Source organism: Mustela putorius, unplaced genomic scaffold (assembly GCF_011764305.1).
Source record: "Mustela putorius furo isolate JIRA1106 unplaced genomic scaffold, ASM1176430v1.1 tig00000487_pilon_pilon_pilon, whole genome shotgun sequence".
Lineage (NCBI taxonomy): Eukaryota > Metazoa > Chordata > Mammalia > Carnivora > Mustelidae > Mustela > Mustela putorius.
In genome coordinates this window covers 715490-734928 of record NW_025421399.1, presented here as the reverse complement: position 1 = coordinate 734928, position 19439 = coordinate 715490, and the positions used below count along the sequence as shown (strand labels likewise).

At 55.2% G+C, this 19439-nt stretch overlaps 3 protein-coding genes and 1 pseudogene across 5 annotated transcripts; 3 read left to right on the top strand and 1 right to left on the bottom strand.

Moving 5' to 3' along the window:
* On the top strand, positions 1-1991 carry LOC123386940 (annotated as a pseudogene).
* Positions 1983-3990, top strand: LOC101687210 (the record flags this gene model as incomplete). Its single annotated transcript, XM_045080647.1, has 3 exons — positions 1983-2115; positions 2550-2554; positions 3376-3990. Coding segments are annotated over 3 exons (477 nt in total), but the record flags the coding sequence as incomplete, so codon positions are not given.
* A 65-nt stretch (positions 3991-4055) lies between these two features.
* LOC123392275 (huntingtin-associated protein 1-like) lies at positions 4056-7642 on the top strand. 3 transcript variants are annotated; one of them, XM_045080689.1, is made up of 4 exons: positions 4056-4415; positions 4896-4934; positions 6177-6234; positions 7560-7642. In XM_045080689.1, exons 1-4 carry the CDS (start codon positions 4212-4214, stop codon positions 7604-7606), a joined length of 348 nt encoding a protein of 115 aa, XP_044936624.1. In that variant the 5' UTR covers positions 4056-4211; the 3' UTR covers positions 7607-7642. The 3 variants fall into 3 exon arrangements, with proteins under 3 accessions (XP_044936624.1, XP_044936625.1, XP_044936626.1); XM_045080690.1 differs by having other exon boundaries at positions 4056-4934; positions 5894-6234; XM_045080691.1 differs by lacking the exons at positions 6177-6234; positions 7560-7642 and adding an exon at positions 5986-6107.
* A 5494-nt stretch (positions 7643-13136) lies between these two features.
* GAST (gastrin) lies at positions 13137-13659 on the bottom strand. Its single transcript, XM_013045920.2, has 2 exons — positions 13442-13659; positions 13137-13311 (listed from the first exon to the last, which is right to left on the bottom strand). The coding sequence occupies exons 1-2, from the start codon at positions 13650-13652 to the stop codon at positions 13208-13210; spliced, it is 315 nt and encodes a 104-aa protein (XP_012901374.2). The 5' UTR covers positions 13653-13659; the 3' UTR covers positions 13137-13207.
* Between the last annotated feature and the right edge of the window lie 5780 nt (positions 13660-19439).

Sequence of the window (19439 nt, the reverse complement as noted above, 5' to 3'; positions counted from 1 at the left end):
AGGGGCTCTGCACGCCCGTTGCTCTGCTGATCTGCGCACTCTCAGCCGCCCCCCCCCCCATCGCAGTGCCAGGAGAAGGGCAGGTGCTAGGGAGGACGCTGCCTTGCGCCCGCTGGGGAGGTGGGTGGGCGGAGTGGAACGTTTTGTCAACCTTCTGGCTGCTGGGGGTCAAAGCCCTGCTTTCCCAAGCCTAGGGATGGGCGGGGCCTCAGGTTTCTTCCCCTCATAGCCTCTCCTGGGTGATTGGAGATCCCTGGATTGGGTCTAAAGGCTCAGGGCCCCCCTACTGCAGTGCTGGAAAAGTTTCTTTCTTCTTTTCATACGCAACAGGTGCAGGGTGGGTGCGTCTGTTTTCTGACGCAGGAGGCTCCAAGTGAGTCGGCCTAGACTGCCCTCGGGGTAAGGAGGAACGAGCCAGTCTGTGGCTGTACTTCCACTAGCCGCCTGCATTCTCCTAGTCCACTAGCCGCCTGCATTCTCCTAGGTACCAGGGACCCAGGCTGCGGAGAAGCAGTTCTACCTGAGCTTGGAGGACTGGGATCCTTCACCGTGCCCAGGCCCCTCCAGAACGAGAGTCCAGCTGGTCCTGGGAAGGGAGTGCTGAGTACTGAGGGGTGGGGTGGGGTGGTGTGGAGAGGATATTGGGGGCAGGAAGGGAGCTCAGTCTTCTCCTCCCTTGCTGCTGAGTCTTGTTTTTGAGGGAGCATTTGGGGATCGGACAGGAAATGGTGGGATGTGGGGTGGGATATGCCCCCCTTTTCCTGACACAGCTGCACGCCCTGCTTTTGCATCCCTGTATCCTGACCGGCCCCCGAGTCGAGATCACCCAAGAAGCTGTCAGGTTGATGTTGAATCTGCTAGAGGACATGGGTGTTGCCTTCCCGCTGGGGCCAGCCTGAGTCTTAGCCAGGCCTCCCCTTTAAATCTGTCCGGAGGGGTAGGAGGCCTGTCTGTTCCCTGCTTCACTGTTTTTCTGGGGGCCAAGCGGGGGGGTCCCTCTTATGAGGTCCAGGCTGGACTTGCTCTTAGAGCCATCTTTCCCATAAGGGGACATGGAGTCAGGCCCCACAGTGGGTTGACGGCAGGTTCTTTCCTAGTACCCTGGAAAACTAGGGTGTGGAAAGGTTTCCCTTAGTGGCCTGGCTTCCCTTTGACCCCTGTGTACTCCCTAGCTTCTCCCACCTGTCTGGGAGATCCCAGAAAACAAGAAAGTATTCCCCATGGTTGTGGGTCTCTCTGTAGAGAGATCGGGACCTAAATACGGCGGCTCACATTGGCCAGTCCCTGGCGAAACAGAACCGTGCTCTGATGGAGGAGAACAGCAAGCTGGAAGCCATGCTGGGCTCAGCCAGGGAGGAGGTATCTGGGCAGGGAGGAGGGGCACGGGGGGTGCCATCTCAGACCTTCCTGCGTCCCCGCCGTGCCAGGACCTGTGCCTGCCTCTGCCTGCTTTCCAACACGGATCCTTTCCCCCACTGGCAGATTTTACATCTCAGATGCCAGCTGTGCTTGCGAGATGACTTCCTCTAGCTCTACTCCGACTCTGATGAGGAGGAAGAGGAGGAGGAAGAGGAAGAAGAGGAGGAGGAGGAAGAGGAGGAAGAGGCAGAGCAGCAGCACCATCATCCCTATGGAGCCCGTGGGCTGTGAGTGTCCTGCCTTTTCTCTGGGACAGTCTCTGCTCTCTGCCTCAGTTTCCCTATCTGCAAACAGAGACATACATGGTGCAACTGCCAGCAGGGTTGCTGGGGCCAAATGAGACCACCCCGCTGAGCCTGGTGGTGGTGGGGTAGACCTTGGGGGAGCTGGGCCCTGGGTCCCCCAGCCCTGGGCCCCCCAGCCCTGGGCCCTGACTCCCCTTGCTCCTGGGCCCGCTAGGACTTCCGTGTGGGAGTTGAGTCGCTACACTACTGCCCCCAGCTGGAAACCCTGCAGGAGCATCTGAGGCAGCTGGAGGAGGAGAACCAGCCCCTGAGTGAGGAGGTGAGGCTGTGGCAAGAGGGCGCACCCTCTGGGGGGGGCTGTTGACCCCCCTCTCTTTCCCTCCAGACCTTCAACTCGATGCCCTTGAGGAAGAGGAGCAAGGGCTCATCCTGGATTGTGCGCAGCAGTTTTGTACGTGAGGCTGTAACTTGGGGGTGGAGGGCTGTCCCAAGGAGCCAAAGGAAGAACTCAGGAATCATAGACTGGAGACTTGAGCTCGAGTCCCAGCTCTCCAGCATTTTGTAGCTGTGGGAGCTTGGTCAAGTTCCTGATGTCTCTGAAACTTTAGAAAGAGGAGGAATTACCTCAGCCCTGCAGACCTCTCCAGAGGCAAAGCTGAGGATGTGCTTTGCACACACTGTAAAGAGCTGTGCAGAAGCCACGGGACCCCTCTAAGCCTGTTTCCTTTTGTCATTCGGGACACGGGAAGGAGGGGCCTGGATGCAAGGAAGAGAAGAAGCCCTGAGCTGCCAGAAACCAGGCGGGGCACCGGATCTGGGGCAGGGGCCAGTGCGGGTACCTGTGTTTATGAAGATGAGGCAGGCACAGCATTTGTCCCCGAGAAGCTCAAGTCAAGATGTGAGATGCACGTGCAAGATGGCAGGGGCTGAGCTCCCGTGGCCCCCCCCCCCTTCCCGCAGGCCTGACCTTCCTTCCCTCTGGGTCCCCCAGCTACCCCAGTGGCCAGGCCCATAGGAGCTGGTCCCCAAGTTCGATTGCTTCCGCCTCCTAAGGAAGGCTCAAGTCTCTTTCGTCGTCCTCAGCCCCTGTCTCTAGCCCAGGCCCAGTCTTAACTGGCCTCCCCTCCTGTACTGCTGTCTTTCCAGGTCCTTCTGCACACAGTCCAAATGAGTTTTCTAAAACCAAATCTGACCATGTCATCCTCTGCCTAAAACCCCAAGCTTCCCATTGGCCAAAGAGTAACCTGGGCCTCCTACCCCAGCCCCTGGGATCTGGGAGAGCCCTCCCTCCCAGGGTCTCGTGATGGGCTCTGAGCCCCTCCACACCCTCTCTGGGCCTTGTCTGCCCTTTTTGGCCTGGCCGAGTCCCACTCACCCTGCAGAGGTCTTAGCTGCACAGACTGTGTAAGGCGAGCCCGGGTGCCGCTGTTGTGACCCCCAGCGTGCCCTTTACACACATTCCTCCCTAGCCCAGAGTGGACCCTGGTGGCATTTCCTTGCTCTTCAGTGTCCCCACTAGACCTGAGCTCTGCATGCGCTGGGACCAGGGCTCTCGGGCTCCTCAGCCAGGGCCTTGCTCCATGTCAGTCAACAGACATTCATTGGGATGAAGACCCAGTGAGAAATGGGGAGTCCTGCGAGCCCCGAGTCCCCTGCCTGAGCTGAGGGGTGGGGTGGACAAGGGCCTCCGGAGGGCCAGACTGGTCCCGAGGTCAGTGCGCGGATGGCTGACCTGTCGGAGGTGTTGGCGCTCAGGACGGAGACCCAAGACCAGCGGCGGAGGGAGGTCACCCAGCTGCGAACCCAGGTCCTGATGCTGCAGTGCTGCTGCCAGACGGTGGGTCTGGTGGTGTGCGGGGCTCCCTCCTCCCTGCCTGGCCCCATAGAAGCCCAGCCCCCTCCTCCCTGCCCTGGGCGCACAGAGCAGCCAGGCCCCAGGCCCCTCTGTGCGCAGAGTCAGAACTGGAGGACATCGGAGAGTGTCTCGTTCTGCCCCCTGGTTGTCCCCGGGAAGGGACCCAAGCCCAGGGAAGGTCACGGGGTGTTCTAGAATGCCTGGCTCTGCTGCTCTATGGGGCCCCATTTCATGTGACCTCTTGCTTCAGAAAGGTCTGCCAAACACTCGGCAGAGTGCCTGGGAAGACTTGCCGGAGCAGGTAGGGAGGCCTCGGGTGGGGCTGGTGTGTCTTGGGTGGGGCTGACTAGTCTTGGTCCTTCCAGTATGGAGCCCAGATGGAGAAGTTGCAGCGGCAGTTGGCTTTGGAGAAGGAAATCCAGATGAGGCTCCAGGATGAGGTGAAGCTCCCCCTGGGTCCTGCCTGGGCTGTTGAGAGCCCCTGGCCCAGAGCCGGGAACTCAAGCTCTTGACCAGCTTGGCTGGCTGTCCTGGGAAGACGAGCTCCTTGAGTAGGCTCTGGGTCTGTCCCTTTGTACACTCTTGGAGTCTGGTGTGGGGCCCTGGCTGTTCAGCTCTTTCTGAAGCAAGAGGTCACATGGAATGGAGCCTGAGTGGAGCAGAGTCCAAGGACCAGCTCAGGGACATCCATCATGTCATTGTGTGGGTCCGGAGCCTGGGCCTGCGTGTGTCTGCAGCAGAACCTGCAGGTGGCTTTCCAGCCGCAGGACCTGCAGGGGAGGTACGCAGAGTGTGGGGGCATGCTGACTGAGGCCCACAAGGAGGTGAGGACCCTCGGCCGGCGAGCCCCCGTGTCCACTGGTCCTGTCACCTGCTACACATACACTGTACCTCTGGTGAGGACCCTCCCCTCCGCCTTCTGCCCTCTGTGTGCTCTCCCCTGCTGGCTGATTTCCATCCCTCATCCCTTTCTGGCCCTGGAAGTGGGGGCTGGGGTTCTGTGGGGATCCCCTGCTCTCCCCTGCAGGAGGCCCTTCCTGGTTTCCAGGAGACCCTGGACGAGGAGCTCAGAATATCTATAAGGAAGATAATCTCAGATTCTGTGTTTTTTATGGAAAGGTGCTCTGCTGGGGCCCCCCTCCCCGGTCCCTGCCTGATCCACACTCACCTTCCCAGAGTGTGGAGAGGGTTTGCTTTTGCTTTCTTTCACTCTTGGCTCCCCACATTAGCTGCCTGGCCCCTCTACCCCCCTTTTCTCTGTCCATGTGGGTGGGCCTGTCATTTCTCCAGGGATTTTTCCACACTGGGGCCCCAGGGACTTTGCAGGTTCAGCTCATGTTGTCTTGGGACAGTGATGGCCCTTTTCTCTGTTGAAGGAGTCACGGGATAATTGCAGAGGAGACGTCACACCTGGGGTAAGCTGGCCAGGTGCCCCCCATCACCGGCCTCACTTTTAGCAGCCAGACAGCCACCTGTGACCCTGCCATCCTGGAGAAGGCCCGGCTCCTGGGGCTGGCTGGGCTGAGGTGTTCTGGGAAGGGGATGCCCCCTCTTCCTTCCCACTTGCCCATAGTTGGCCAACTGACTTAGGCTGTCTCACGTGGGGACTGAAGCCTTCTCTTCACCTCACCAGGGACTGAGGGGAGAATGAACACTGGTGTAGGGCTGGGGACGTCTGAGACTTGAGTCCCCACCTTATTCCTTTATTGACTGTGTATCCCTGGGCAAATGGCTTGACCTGTCTGAGCCTTATTAAAATGGATTTGTTGGGGTGCCTGGATGGCTCAGTGGGTTAAGGCCTCTGCCTTCAGCTCAGGACCTGGGATTGAGCCCTGAGGTCCTGGGATTGAGCCCTGGGATTGAGCCCTGGGTCCTGGGATTGAGCCCTGCATCAGGCTGGGATTGAGGTCCTGGGATTGAGCCCTGCATCGGGCTCTCAGCTCGATAGGGAGCCTGCTTCCCCTTCTCTCTCTACCTGCCTCTCTGCCTAAAAAAAAAAAAGGAATTTGTTCCTATGGCAGTTAGCTGTGGGCTGGGCCATGAAGGTTAAATCAGGGAGAGGAATATTATCCTTGCTCCTCTGGGGTGTGCACAGGGTAGGGGGTACCAGGGGCCTGTGGGGCTTGTGCACGGTGGGTGACCCTTCTTCTTCCTTCTTACCTGGAAGCCTGGGTGCTGGTTCCCAGCCCCCCCACCCCGCGACAGAAGTGGGGAGGAGCCGTCGGGTCTTGGGGGTAGACTGGGACAGAGAGCAGGGAGCTCCTCAGCCCTGGTGGCCAGGGATGTCCCTCAGGAGCAGATGATGGGGGACTGGGGGCTCTGGCTGGGGTAGGCTTTCAGGGGCATGGAAAGACGTTCCTGTCTCCCTGGTCAGGTTCAAGCTGTGCGACAATGAGGTGTGAGAGCAAGAACGGGGGTTTGAGTCTGAGAAGAGGTTAATGACAGCTGAGGATTCTGTGCCTTCAGAGGAGCTGGGGGCCACAGAAGAGGGGGTGCCTGCTGTGGACGGGTTGACAGAAGAGGCAGAGTTGGTGTTGAAGGAGGCTGAAGCCTGGGAGGAGCTGGAGCTGGAGCTGGATAACAGTGTGGTGACCTCGACGTTGGAGGCCAGTGGCTTGGGCCCCTCTCACCTAAGCATGAAGCATGTCCTCCAGCAGGTGGCTGACTGGTGGGACTCGGGGTACAGGTGGCAACTTCGACAGAAGTTCCAGAAAGGTGAGAAGGTGAGTGTGCTCCCACAGGGGTCACTTTCCCCCCGACCCCTCAAGTCCCCCCCACCCCACCAGTGGGACAAGCTCATGGAGTGCTCACTGACTCCAACCTGGCCCCACCCAGTGTGCTTATTTGCATGGACTTTGCATATCATTTACATAGGCAACAGGGGACTGTGGTCCCAGGGCTCATTTATGTGGAATTTGCCTAAGATTCCAGAGCTCTACCTGCTTTCCTCCTGGGGGGCTGTGCTGGGGGTCAGTACCAGGACTGCTGCCCTCCATGACACCTCAGCTTCCTGTCTCTGCTGCCCCCATCCCCAAGGCTCCCCAGCCCTAAGGCAGTGGCAACAGCAGTCCAAAACAGTGTGGGGGGCGCTATGGCAGAGCAGCAGCCTGGGTGCTGACCCTGGACTTCCAGAGACTGGAGGAGGACAGGGCCAACCACTCTCCCGGGGACAAAGAGGGGGGTGTTTTGGGGCCACCCAGGCCCTTGGGACAAAGGCCTCTGCCAGCAAGGGTGATTGGACGGGTCCCCTGGGTGAGTCTGAAGATGGGCTAGGGTCTTCTCTCCCCAGCTAGAAACTCCACAAGTTTTGGAGAGCTGCACCTGCTAAGTGTCAGCTACCTTCACGAAGTTCACAGAGATGCATTGTTTCCTTTAATTGTCATGCCCATAGGTAGAGGTGCCCTCCCCCTTTGTTAGGTGAGAACAGAGCTAGAGTAACTTGGTGGCCACACAGCTGGAGAGGATCTGAGCCTGTTCTCATCAGCGCTGTGCTGAAATGATTCTCCTAGCCTGTCTCTCCCCTCTGACCCTGTCCCAGTGCTTGCCTAGCCTGCTCAGTCAGCTGTGAAATTTAGAGCCTGTTGCTAGCCTCACCATTGTAAGTGGCCTGCCCCAACTCTGATGGCCTTTTGGTCACTGCTGGGCAGCTTCATCAGGGTTGCCATGGACAGTTGTGCAGTTTTGTTTTTTTTTTTTTAAGATTTTATTTATTTATTTGACAGGCAGAGATTACAAGTAGGCAGAGAGGCAGGCAGAGAGAGAGGAGGAAGCAGGCTCCCCGCTGAGCAGAGAGCCCGATGCAGGGCTCGATCCCAGGACCCTGGGATCATGACCTGAACTGAAGGCAGAGGCTTTAACCCACTGAGCCACCCAGGCGCCCCCAGTTGTGCAGTTTGTATATCGAACAGTGACCTCTATGGCCGGCCAGTGGGCAGTTGCACAGTGGTCATTGTGACTGTCTTTCTGATATAGTTGACAAGGCCTCAGCCCTACCCACCATCCAGGCCCCCCAGTTAACCTCCACTCCCCTTCTCTTCCAGGCTTTGCTGTGTCCCAGCAGCCTGCAGAGGCTTCACAGACAGCCTGAGGCCCATCCTTCAGCTAGCTGCCCGGCCAAGTCCCACCTGCTGCAGAAACCTCCTTCCCGGGGCTCCTGGGTGGCTCAGTGGGTTAAGCCTCTGCCTTCAGCTCAGGTCATGATCTCAGGGTCCTGGGATCGAGTCCCACATCCTGCTTCCTCCTCTCTCTCTCTCTCTCTCTGCCTCTCTGCCCACTTGTGATCTCTCTTTGTCAAATAAATAAAATCTTAAAAAAAAAAAAAAAGGAATGTGGGAAATAAAAAATTTCCTATACTTCTTCTTTAAAAAAAAAGAAACCTCCTTCCCACCCTCCCAAATGGGACCCTCCTGTGTCAGCGGCGCACCTTCTGCCCTGACGAACCTGGGACGAACCTGGGCTGGGCCTTGAGGACCCAAGCCTGCAGGCTTTCTCGAGATAAGGGGCTGAGCCCTCGCGGTGCAGCTGGGCCTGGGATCACGTGCTAGTCAAGGGGGCGGTGGAAGCCCAGGGGGAGGCCGGCCAGTTGCCAGACCTGGCTCTGAGCTGTGTCGGGGCGGGGTGGGGTGGGGTGGGGGGGGCTCGGGCCTGGTGCAGGAAGGTGTTCTGACGACCCTCCTAGCAACATGCACCTTGACCCCCAGGGACCTGTCCCTCTTCCTCCATTCTTGGCCCTTTCCTCTCAACCCGTCACTACTGTTGGAAACCCAGAGTGTCTATATGTGAGGGTGAGGGACCCCTCTGACCATTGGGGACCGCCTCTCCGCTTCCCTGCCTGTGGCGCTTGAGTATCTCGGCTCCCCGCCCAAGTCATCCCCTCCCTGTTGCCTTCCCCTCCTCGTTCTTCATTCCAGATGTTCTGCCCTTTCCTACTCTTTATTCCTAAACAGCTGGACTCAGGGGCTCAGGACCCCCCTCGGTCTGACCCTACTCCTTGCTGTGCTACTCGCTCTTCTGTTCTTCTGTTGCTTGTCAGCCCACACACTTGCTGGTGCAGGAGATAAAGGACCTGTGTGCTACCAGGCCTGCACTCTGGCATCTTTCTCTGGGAGCGTGTGTGTGTGTGTGTGTGTGTGTGCATTCGTGGGTGCGTGCTTGCGCATGCAGCTTTTCCTGGGGCAAAGCTGTGGCGAGACAATGGACTTTTGTTAAACACATGACCTAGTCCCATCAACAACCGTGTGGAGTGGAGTGGCGGGTGATCTTACAAATGGTGTTGGAGGATGAAACAGGCCCAGGCAGATTAAGTGACCCTCCCAAGGGTCTAAGAGCCAGCGGCGGAACTGGGATGTGAACCCGAGCCCTCAGGCATCCTGAGCCCGTGCTCAGGCAGCCTCCCTTCCCTATTTTTCTGCCCCAGGAATTCTAACCTAGTCCCCTGGCTGTGAGGGGTAAGACACCGGCAAGAGTCGCCCACTGTCTTAGGTGGAGGTTCCTCAGACCTGGAGTCAGACCTGCAGTAGCATTTGAAAACCAGTAGTTTGTTTGGAAGCTGATCCAGGAAGCACTTCTGGCTGGGAGCCGGGGGCAGGGGTCGGGGGCAGATATTGAGAAGGAAGAAAGCTAAAGGACATGCGAGGCACTGAGGGTTAACCCTACTGGGGAATTCTGGAAACAAGTGTACCCTTTGCATCTCGGGTGTGGCCTGTGGACAGGTGTGATCGGCATCTCCTGGGAGCTTAACAGAAAGGCAGATTCTCAGGTCCCACCCCAGACCTATAGAGTCAGACTCTGCATGGTCACAAGGACGCTGGGGAATGCACGTGCATGGAAAATTTCGGGACCCACCGAGATGGAGGCCCTCTGGGTTATCCCGCCCAAGGGATGAGGAAGCTGGGCAAGCATCTCCCAGCTGACATTTGTTACTGGCAGCCTTGGGCCTTAACGTCACGCTCTGTGCCCCATGCGTGGGTAAGGGAAATGCTGCTGGCAGAAAATTTTTTTAAAGATTCATTTATTTTTGAGAGAGAGAGAGTGAGAACAGGAGGAGGGGCTGAGAGAGAGGGAGAGAGAGAGAAGCAGACTCCCTGCTGAGCGCAGAGGCCAATGGCAGCTGCATCCAAGAGTCAGATGCTTCACCGGCAGAGCCTCCCAGGCGCCCCAAGAATATTGATGCTTCTAGTGGACCATGGCCAGCACATGCAGGAATGGATACTTGTTTTTTTTTTTTTTTAAGATTTTACTTATTTATTTGACAGATAGAGATCACAAGTAGGCAGAGAAGCAGGCAGAGAGAGAGAGGAGGAAGCAGGCTCCCTGCTGAGCAGAGAGCCCGACGCGGGGCTCTACCCCAAGATCATGACCTGAGCCAAAGGCAGAGGCTTAACCCACTGAGCCTCCCAGGCGCCCCAGGAATGGATATTTTTAAACGATTACACTTTTTGTATGTATGTATGTTGCCATGCCCAGCATGGAGCCCAATGTTCGGCTTGAACCCGTGACAATGAGATCAAGAGCCGTGTGCTCTACGGACTGAACCAGCCAGGAGAGGTGCCACCTTGCACTGTCTCTCTCTCTCTCTCTTTTTTTTTTTTTTTAAAGATTTTATTTATTTATTTGACAGATCACAAGTAGGCAGAGAGGCAGGCAGAGAGAGAGGAGGAAGCAGGCTCCCTGCTGAGCAGAGAGCCCAGTGCGGAGCTCGATGCCAGGACCCTGAGATCATGACCTGAGCTGAAGGCAGAGGCTTTAACCCACTGAGCCACCCAGGCGCCCCTTGCAGTGTCTCTTTAACGTGGGTGGAAGCGTGATGGCATTTGCATTCTCGGCCGTGGCAGCTCAGGCCCTGTGCGTGACAGCTTTGGAATGATCTGGGTGTGCCTCCTGCCCAGTGTGCACACATACCGATAAATGGCAACTTCTAAGCACTGATGCAGACTTGTAAACCAGTCTGCGGATCGTGGTTTTCCGTTTGGGCAGCTGACATCAGCTTAGGCTCGTTTGCTCTTGACCTGTTCTCCTTGCCCAAGACCAGCAGGGCTCTTCTTGGCCACCCGTAGGTCTCCAGTTTAGGAGCCCCATAGTCTAAGCTGTTGCTGCAAATCCTATGGGTTAAGGCTGCCTGGTGAGTAGGTCCACCTTGCCTCTGATGGTTAAGTGGGTTAAGTGCTGCCACTTGGTCCCCTCTGCCCTGAAATCCTGTCATCCCCACTGACACTAAGTAACCTGGGTCCATAGCAGCATCTCCTATGTCAGCCCCAGGCTGCAGAGGACAAGCTCCGCTGGGCTGCTCAACAATGCTTGCTTGTCCTCACAAACACGTTCCTTATGTCCTCCAGAAAAGGACTGGTTTTTGGATCCTTGCAGGGACCGGAGTCACATGGTGGATGCTCTTGTGTGACATGGCAATTCATTCCAGGGTGCCTGCTCATCTTTTGGCTCCTTCCTCGGTCCTCTGCTGGGGCAGCTTGGGCACTTTACTTGCTCCAGACTTTCAGGGAGTCACGCCCATCAAGGCATGAAGACGGGCTCCGCATGTCCTTGCCGGGAGCTGAAAGCCTGACTCGTGGGAGACAGTCCTCCACTCCTGTATCAACAAACTCTCCGTACCCAGTCCCCAGCCCTCCTCCTTGGTCTGTCAGCCTCGAAAATCCCCTCCTGTGTGTGCTTTCTGGTTCCTTCTGTGCCATGTTTTCCAGCTTCTTCAGGACCTGTAGTATTGTGGGTGAATAATCCTGTTTCTGCCATGTTTGGGACTGTGCTTCTGCACAGCCTAAGACTTGACCCTAGTTTTTGGTGTGGAAGCTCTGAAGGGAGGCAGGGGCCGATTGCGAGAAACATCACTTCGCAAGACCTCTGCCTCAAGGAGGTCTGGGCATGGTCTCCAGGGATGGAAAAGCTGCTTTCCTCTGGCAAGGTGGAGACAATTCCTCCAGCCCAGAAGTTTCCTGGAAACCTGGGAGTTTGAAGTTCTTCAGGGCATTTTCTCAAATGTTCTGTGCATGGTTATCATGGTCCCATGCCTTTCATTCTAGGACTTTGATGGGGAGACTTGTTGGTGCTCCAATGTCTCCACTTTCTTTGTTATCTGACTTCTTACATTCAGATCTTGGGCTTGAGTTAATGGTTGGCTGACCGGAGCCCAACATTTTCTTCCTTCAGAAATCTCTGATCGTTAGCGGTAGCCATAATCATCATTGCTCTTCTGTCTTGAATGCTGAAGCAATCAGCTAAACAGGGCCCCTATACCCTGTCCTGATGCACCAACAATGAGAATCTTAGCAGTGGGGTTGCTACAGTATTTCAGAGGTGGTCGGCACCCTGCTTAATGCCAGCAAAGGGTCTGGCTAGTGAAGGATCAAATTCCAGAATCCCAAGATGACAGTGTTGCTTTCTACAACCCTCCTAGGACCACCTGTTTTCAGAGGAGTCCCCTAGCCCAGAGGCAGACTTGGAAATAAGGATTTGAGTTCAAATAGTTTATTTGGAGTGTGGTGATCCCAAAGACCACCTGTGGGAGCGTGCGCATGCAGGACAGGGAAGGGAGGGTGGTCAACAAAGGGTGCCCTCGAGCAGCTTCTTGCTGTGGGTAAGTGGGGCTCAGTCCTGTGGGGGAATTCTGGGAGACAGAGCTGGATACACCTCAGAGTTACCCCGCCCAAGGGGTGAGGAAGCCGGGGTATTGATCCTCCTGCTCTCAACTGTCACCAATGCAGGGCTCCCTCGGGAGACAATCACTCCAGAGCATTTGCAGCCTGCTTTGCCTTCAGAAAGCCCTCAGGGGGAGCAGCGGCACCTGCTTGGGGAAGGATGCTGCTGACAGGCAGAGAACTATGAGGGAATATGGGGGTAGCATTGACAGTGCCTCTGCCGGCCACTCATGCACCCATCTAATGAGTGTTTAAGGGATACCTCCTGTTTTTGGAACCAGGGATACAGTAGGGAAGAGGGATGTGTGGTCTCCACTCTTACAGACTTGCCCTGCTACCTGGGGAGGCAGACAATAAACTAGCTGACGAGACAATGACAGGGTGTGAAGTGTGCTCTGGAGAGCAATGTCAGGGACTGTGGGGCCGTTAGAGGACATTGGGCACTGGGTATGAGGCAGGAGGAGCAGAACAGGTGGGTCTTTCAGGAAGAGATGTTTCAGCCAAGACCCCAGGGAGAAAAAGGGCAGCCAGGCATGTGGGTGCCTGGAAAAGCCTTTGGGACACAGGGAATGGTGAGGACAGATGTTCTGAGCAGGACCCAGCATGGCACATTTGTGCAAGGAGAAAGGGAGAGAGGAGGAAGGAACAGGGCACCTGCCGTGAGGACAGCAGGCTGGCTTAGGGCTTTGGCAAGTTTAGGTCTTCTCCTAAGTGTGACAGGGAGCATTGGAGGGTTAAAGCCTGGAGTGGCACAATTTGATCTGTCTTTTAGAAAGCTGACTCTGGTTGCAACCCCACCACCATTTCCCACCTGCATGAGTAGGTTCAGGGTCAATGTTAAGATCTGGGGATACCCAGAAGAACAGGTCATGGTCCCTGCCCCCAGGGGAGTGCTCAGTTTCTCCCGCTGCCTCCACCCTATCCCCACCAACTCCCCTCTCTTGCCCCACACTTGACACAATGTGATCCATTGGAAGCTAGTTTATTTTGAGTGTTTTTTCATGGGGCTGGGCTGGGCGATGTCTGGGCTTTGAAGCTCCATTCTAGGGACGCTGGTCCCCTTCCTCAGCACTGCGGCGGCCGAAGTCCATCCATCCGTATGCTGCTTCTTCTTCCTCCACCCACGGTCCCTGCTTCTTGGACAGGTCTGAGGGTCAGAGTGGGGGGTGGGGGGGGGAAACGTGAGGCTATGGGAAGGACATCTAGCTGCTGGAAACCAAGGCCAGGGCCAGCCCTGGCTGGGCGAGGCAAGCAGGGATGGCTGTCACAGCTCCTACCTGCCACCAGCTGTGGGGGACCTTGGAGCCCCAGCTGCCTTCGCTGGTGAGGGGCAGCGCCCAGCCGGTCCAGCCAGTGTGGCTCCAGGCCTCTATTTGCCCCTGGACCTGAGGGTGCGTCCTGCTGCTGGGAGCCGGGCTTCCAAGCAGCTTCAGAGAAGGTGGCCAGAGCCAGCGCCAGGATCAGCACACACACACACAGTCGCTGCATCTTGTCTGCAAAGGAAAGAGGGGCAGAGCTGCAAGATGGGGCCATCCAGGCACCCAGAGGCACAGGCCTGGACCAGATGGACTCTAGATTCCTCCCTGCAGGCAGGTACCATGCTGTGTGGGGTTGTGGACTGTCCCTCAGCTCACTTCTCCAGTTCCTGCCAACTCCCCCAGCTCCCAAGCCTTGCCCCCTTTCTTCATCACCTACCTTCATTACAGCAGTGACTTCTCTCGGAGGAATTTACAACCTAGAACAATGGTTTCCAAACTTCTACAGAATTTGAGGCTATGTGAGCGGCTCTGTAGCTGTTTCCCTCTTGTAATTTCAAGTGAGCTTTTAAATAGTCATATCAAGGGCACATTGCAGACGACCTGGTATCTCAGTGGAGACCCCCAGTGTATTCAGTGTGGGGTCGGGTCTCACCGTTTCTGTGCCGCCCGTGGAGGGAAGCTTCTCCCACCATTTTTGCTTAACTGAGGACTATCCTGTGATTGTAATGAAGCAGTTAAAAATTAAGCTGTTACCATTTGCTCCTGTGTATCAGGGTGACCTGAGTTTGGGGACACCATAACACAGAAATAAACTGATACTCAAATGAATCTAAAATTCAAATCTAAAATTCTATTCTCAGCATTTGTGTTCTTTCAGTCTCATTATTCTGATTGGCATTACCTTCTAGGAACACATTAATAGTAATAAAATAAGACTTTTATCTATTTTTCATAGTGGGGTTCTCTGTTAGATTTCCTTTGGAAGAGAAAGTGTTCTAGGTGTTAAAGGCGCGTGGGTGGCTCAGTGGGTTAAGACACTGACTTCAGCTCGGGTTATGATCTCAGGGTCCTGAGATTGAGCCCTGTGTCAGACTCTCTGCTCAGCAGGGAGCCTGTTTCCCCTCCCCCTCTGCCTGCTTCTTTGCCTTCTTGTGATCTCTCTCCATCTGTCAAATAAATAAAATCTTAAAAAAAAAAAAAAGATACAAGGTTAAAAAATCAGTGATCTAGAGCTACACTGGCCCATGCTGGCCACGTGTATTGTCCAATGTGGTAGCTAATAGGCAGATATAGCGCTTTATATTTAAATTGATTAAAATAAAAAATTTGTCCCCCAGGCTAGCCACCGTTCCGGTGCACTTGTAGCTGGTGGCTACCATATTGGGTGGTACAGGTACAGACCCCATCATCATGGAAAGTTCTTTCAAACAGCCTTAGTCTAGGAAAGAGCTTGAGATGGGATCCAGAAGCCCTGGGCTCCAGTTCCAACCCTTCCCAATAATTTGTGTCACTTTGGGCAAGTCACATCTTCTCTGCCTCAGTTTTTTCACCCAAGAGACGGGAGAAGAGACTTTGTTTTTCTCACCTTGCAGGACTGGGATGAGCGTGGAGTAAGAGGGTTGAAGTAGCTAGTCAGCTCAAAGGAAAGGTATGGGAACGCCAGTGTGGGTTCTAGAGCTGAGACCTAGTCTGGCCCTGAGATAAAGGAAGGGTGGCAGCCTTGGAGACAGAGACATGAGCCTGGTACCTTGATGCAGGGAACTGTCCCATCAACCCTCTTCCCCACCTCTCCACTCCCCTCCTGGGTGCTCTCACCTGCAGAGTTGGGAGGTGGGCGATGCTCTAGCCAGCCTGGTGCCTCTTCCTCTCTCTGCTCCTCCTGGTGCTCCTGCCCTGCCTTATAAAGCCCTCAAGGCCCCTCCCAAACCCCAGGAGGTCAGCCTCCACCACAGCAAGACAAAAGGGCGTGGGCTCAGGTCCCTCGCCTCTGCCCTGTCCTACCATTCATTCAGTCATCTACAGGGGGGAAGGGAGAGGAGTTGACCTTCCTGGCAGTGAGGGGCATGTGCGGGTGGGGGCCTGGCTTCAGCTGGGCATGAAGGCGGACAGGAGACAGGCTTCCTGGGGTCAGGAACAGTGCCCCCCCGCCTGGACCTTGGGGTGCATCAGCCCTCCAGCTACATCCCCCTTGGGGGGCTGGTGAGGCAGTTGCACCGAGTGACCTTGGTGAGGAAGCATCTTTCATCAGACACTGGTGTTTGAAGAGCAGGGAGCGTGTGGATGTCAAGTCCTGTATCGATCCCCTGTCCCCTCTGCCCGACTCTACAAACAGGACGTGAGCTAGTTATCGGGGGCAATGGGCCGTAGGCTGATGGCCCTGCCTGCTCCGCCTGGGCGGTAGCCCGGTTGCCTCCGTCACCTCCTTTGCCTGGAAAACCCCAAGTGTCCCCCGCCTTGTGCCCTCTGTGGCGGCTGGGTTCCTGGGTTCCGCTGGCAGCTCCACCTCAGCTCCTCCCATTCCACCAGCCTCTTGCAAACCCCCACCCAGGGCTGATTCTTGCAGCCTTCTGCAGCTGGAGGCTCCGTCCTTTTGTCTTCTAGGGAAGATGGCAATCTGTGTCATGCATTCACCACTTTTCAATATAAAAATACACCTTCAAGTGGTTAGCAAAGAGACTGAATGAAGGGTTTGCCCAAGATGTGCCAGAACACCAAAGAGTACGCTTGTTGACTGATTTGATAAATTGTCACCTCGACCTCTTTTGGACAGACGTAACGAGCTCTAGGCTGCTTTTGACTTTTCCGAGGTTGACGTTAGAGATTTTGCTTTTGTTCATGCGTCATCGGGGCCCCTTCTTGTCTGGGGGATTTCTGATGCCCCTTGGGTCCTGGATAAGGGGCAGTGGTACCCATGCTCAGCGACAGCCTTGCTGAGAATTAACAGGTGATGCCGCAGGCTGTGAGGTGTCCATGGCAACCAGCAGCCGAATGTTCTGGTGAATAACCCAGGGCCTGGCTTGGTGACTCGGCAGATGGAATTAAGCGAAAACGACAAATTCAGTGCAGGGATTGGTGATAAAGAATTGAATCCAGAGTCTTAGAGATGGAAAGGCCTTTGCGGGGGGGGGGGGGGTGCTTGGCAGCCGGTGGTGTGAGGAGCAGCTCTGTTCACGTGCTAGAGGAATAGAGATGTTCGTGTTACCATGGTGATGGGAAACAAGAAGCTCTCTGTGGAGCCTTAGTTGTACCAGAACCCAAGATTTCGCCTGTGGAGGGGGTTAGGCAGCCCTCCACCTGCCACCCCGGCTGTTTTTCACAGGCTGGTCACACCAGGGCTGGTGAAAGCAGCAGACAGAAGCGGGTACCCACTCAGCAGGTGATGGTCCCCGCTGACTGCGGGCACTGGCGGGCGTGCAGGGAGGGCTCTGCTCAGAGTTGAGAGACAGCTCTCATCCGAGGTGCTTCCAGTCACGAACCTCCATGTTCTGTTCTTAGGGAAACCTTGTTCAATGGGAAACAGAGGGGTTTCCAGGCGCTGCCCTTTTCCAGATGTTGAACTTTGAGCAGATCTCTCCTCCTCTCTGAGCTATTTTCTCCTTCAAGAAACAAGGAAAATAACTTGGGTTGGAGGGGCAGCATCTTGTGAAGGTGATGTACATAAAGCACCATGCACAGTGCCCAGAACATCTCAAGCACCTAATTTGTTTATGGGCCTCAGTTAGCCTCATCTGGAAATGGCAATCATTCATTCCTACCTCATTGAGCTGATGTGAAGGGGAAATATAACAAGGTCTACGCACACACTTTGCACACATCAGAGAGATTCTCCTTTCCCAAGACTTAGGAGGGTAGTTCCCTAAAAAGTATCGTCTGTGAATCTAAGTCTTTCCCTCCTGCTGGCCACGACTCAGAGGGACACTTGTCTTGGGTTGCCACTGAAGAGGGAGCAGTGATGGAGCCTGTGGAGGCTGGACATCTCAGAGGCCAGCACCGACTGGTGTACAGAGGATGTGGGAACCGGTGAGGCCAGGATAGACTCCTGGCTCCAGTATTTTGACTTGCTGGGTGACCAGAAAAATCCAGTTTCTGAGTCTATAAATTGAAGACCAGATCCCAGACCCTGGGGTCAGTGCCCTCCCTCTCTCTGCGGCCCCTGCCCGTGTTTCCCCAATAGTGACAGTGCTGTGTGACAGGCTCTTTGCATGAATAAATGTGGTTGCTGTTTACCATTGCTTTTGGATGTAAGTACTAATGTGTCCCTATTCCACAGACGAAGAAACTGAGGCTCACATAGGAGAATAATCTCTATCCTGAGTTTACAGGACCAAGGAGACCTGCACCAGAAATCCTGGTTCTGGGATCTTTCTGTTCCCAGGAGAGGTGTGGTAGGCAGAATCATGGTGCCCCAAAGATGTCCATACCCCAGTTCCTGGGACCTGTGAATATATGAGGTTACACGGCAAAAGGGACTTTGTAGATGTAATTATAGACTTTAAAGTAGGGAGCTTGGGGTGTGTGGGTGGCTCAGTGGGTGAAAGCCTCTGCCTTCAGCTCAGGTCATGATCCCAGAGTCCTGGGATCGAGCCCCATATCGGGCTCTCTGCTCAGCGGGAAGCCTGCTTCCTCCTCTCTCTCTGCCTATCTCTCTGCCTACTTGTGATCTCTGTCAAATAAATAAATAAAAATCTTAAAAAATAAATAAAGTAGGGAACTTATCCTGGATTATCTGAGTGGACCCCATTTAACTAGATGAGCCCTTAAAACGTTCTTTGGCAGGATGCCTGGGTAGCTCAGTCTGTTGGGTGACAGGTCATGATCTCGGGGTCCTGGGATCGAGTCCCGAGTTGGGCTCCTTGTTTAGCAGGGACCCTGCTTCTCCCTTGTCTCTCCCTCTGCTGTGTGCTTTCTCTATCTTTAACAACAACAATAAAAAATAAAAACCAAAAAAAACCAAACCATGTCCTTTGGGTAAAAGTGGAAGTGATGTGGCTAAAGGATAAATCAGAGATTCTAAAACTGAGGAGGATTCCACCTGCCCTTGCTGGTTTGAAGATGGGAGAGGGGGGGCAGCAGGCTGAGGAGAGCAGGTGGCCTTCAGGAGCTGAGAGAGGCCCCCAGCTGAGGCCCCAGAATGCAAAGAACTGAATTCAGCCAACAATCCGATGAGCCTGGTAGTGGGTTCACCCAGAGCCTTTAGAATGGAACATAGCCTTGGGGATGCCTTTGTTTTTCCCCAGGGACCCACACTGTACCTGGGACTCCTGACCCATGTGACGGTCAGAGAATGAGTTGGTGGTGTCTTAAACTTCTAAAGCTTGTGGTGATTTGTTATGGCTGGAAAATACCCAGGATTCTGGCCTCATGGAGGTTTCCTTCAGTCAGAACTGGCCCTGTGTGAATTTGTGTGGGATTTTCCAAATATAGGTAAAGGAGGGTGTTCGTCAAAGTACTGGGCCGTGGGGCACCTGGGTGGCTCAATGGGTTAAAGCCTCTGCCTTCGGCTCAGGTCATGATCCTGGGGTCCTGGGATCGAGCCCCGCATGGGGCTCTCTGCTCAGTGGGGAGCCTGCTTCCTCCTCTCTCTCTCTGCCTGCCTCTCTGCCTACTTGTGACCTCTGTCTGTCAAATAAATAAATAAATATTAAAAAAAAAAAAAGAAAAAGTACTGGGCTGTTCCCCCATTCCATTTTCCTTCCAGTTAGTGAGCACCTGCTGTAAGTCAGAGGTAGGCGAGGCCCTGGGGATAAGAGGTGACTATGACTGGCCCCTTCATGGCTTGGTGGCACTGAGATTCCAGGGGATAGGGGCACAAACAATAGACACAATAACAAGAGTGGGGAGGACGGTCCCTGGGGAGGGAGAACCCCCCCGGGGCAAGTCTGCTCTCGGGACCACACTCCCACCGGCCAGGACTGGTCCTGGCAAGCAGTGGTACTGGGGCTCCCACCTGTTGTACTGGGGAGCTGCAAACTGTGCGAGGCTGCCCGGGGCTCCTCATTGATTATTGATGGTGGAC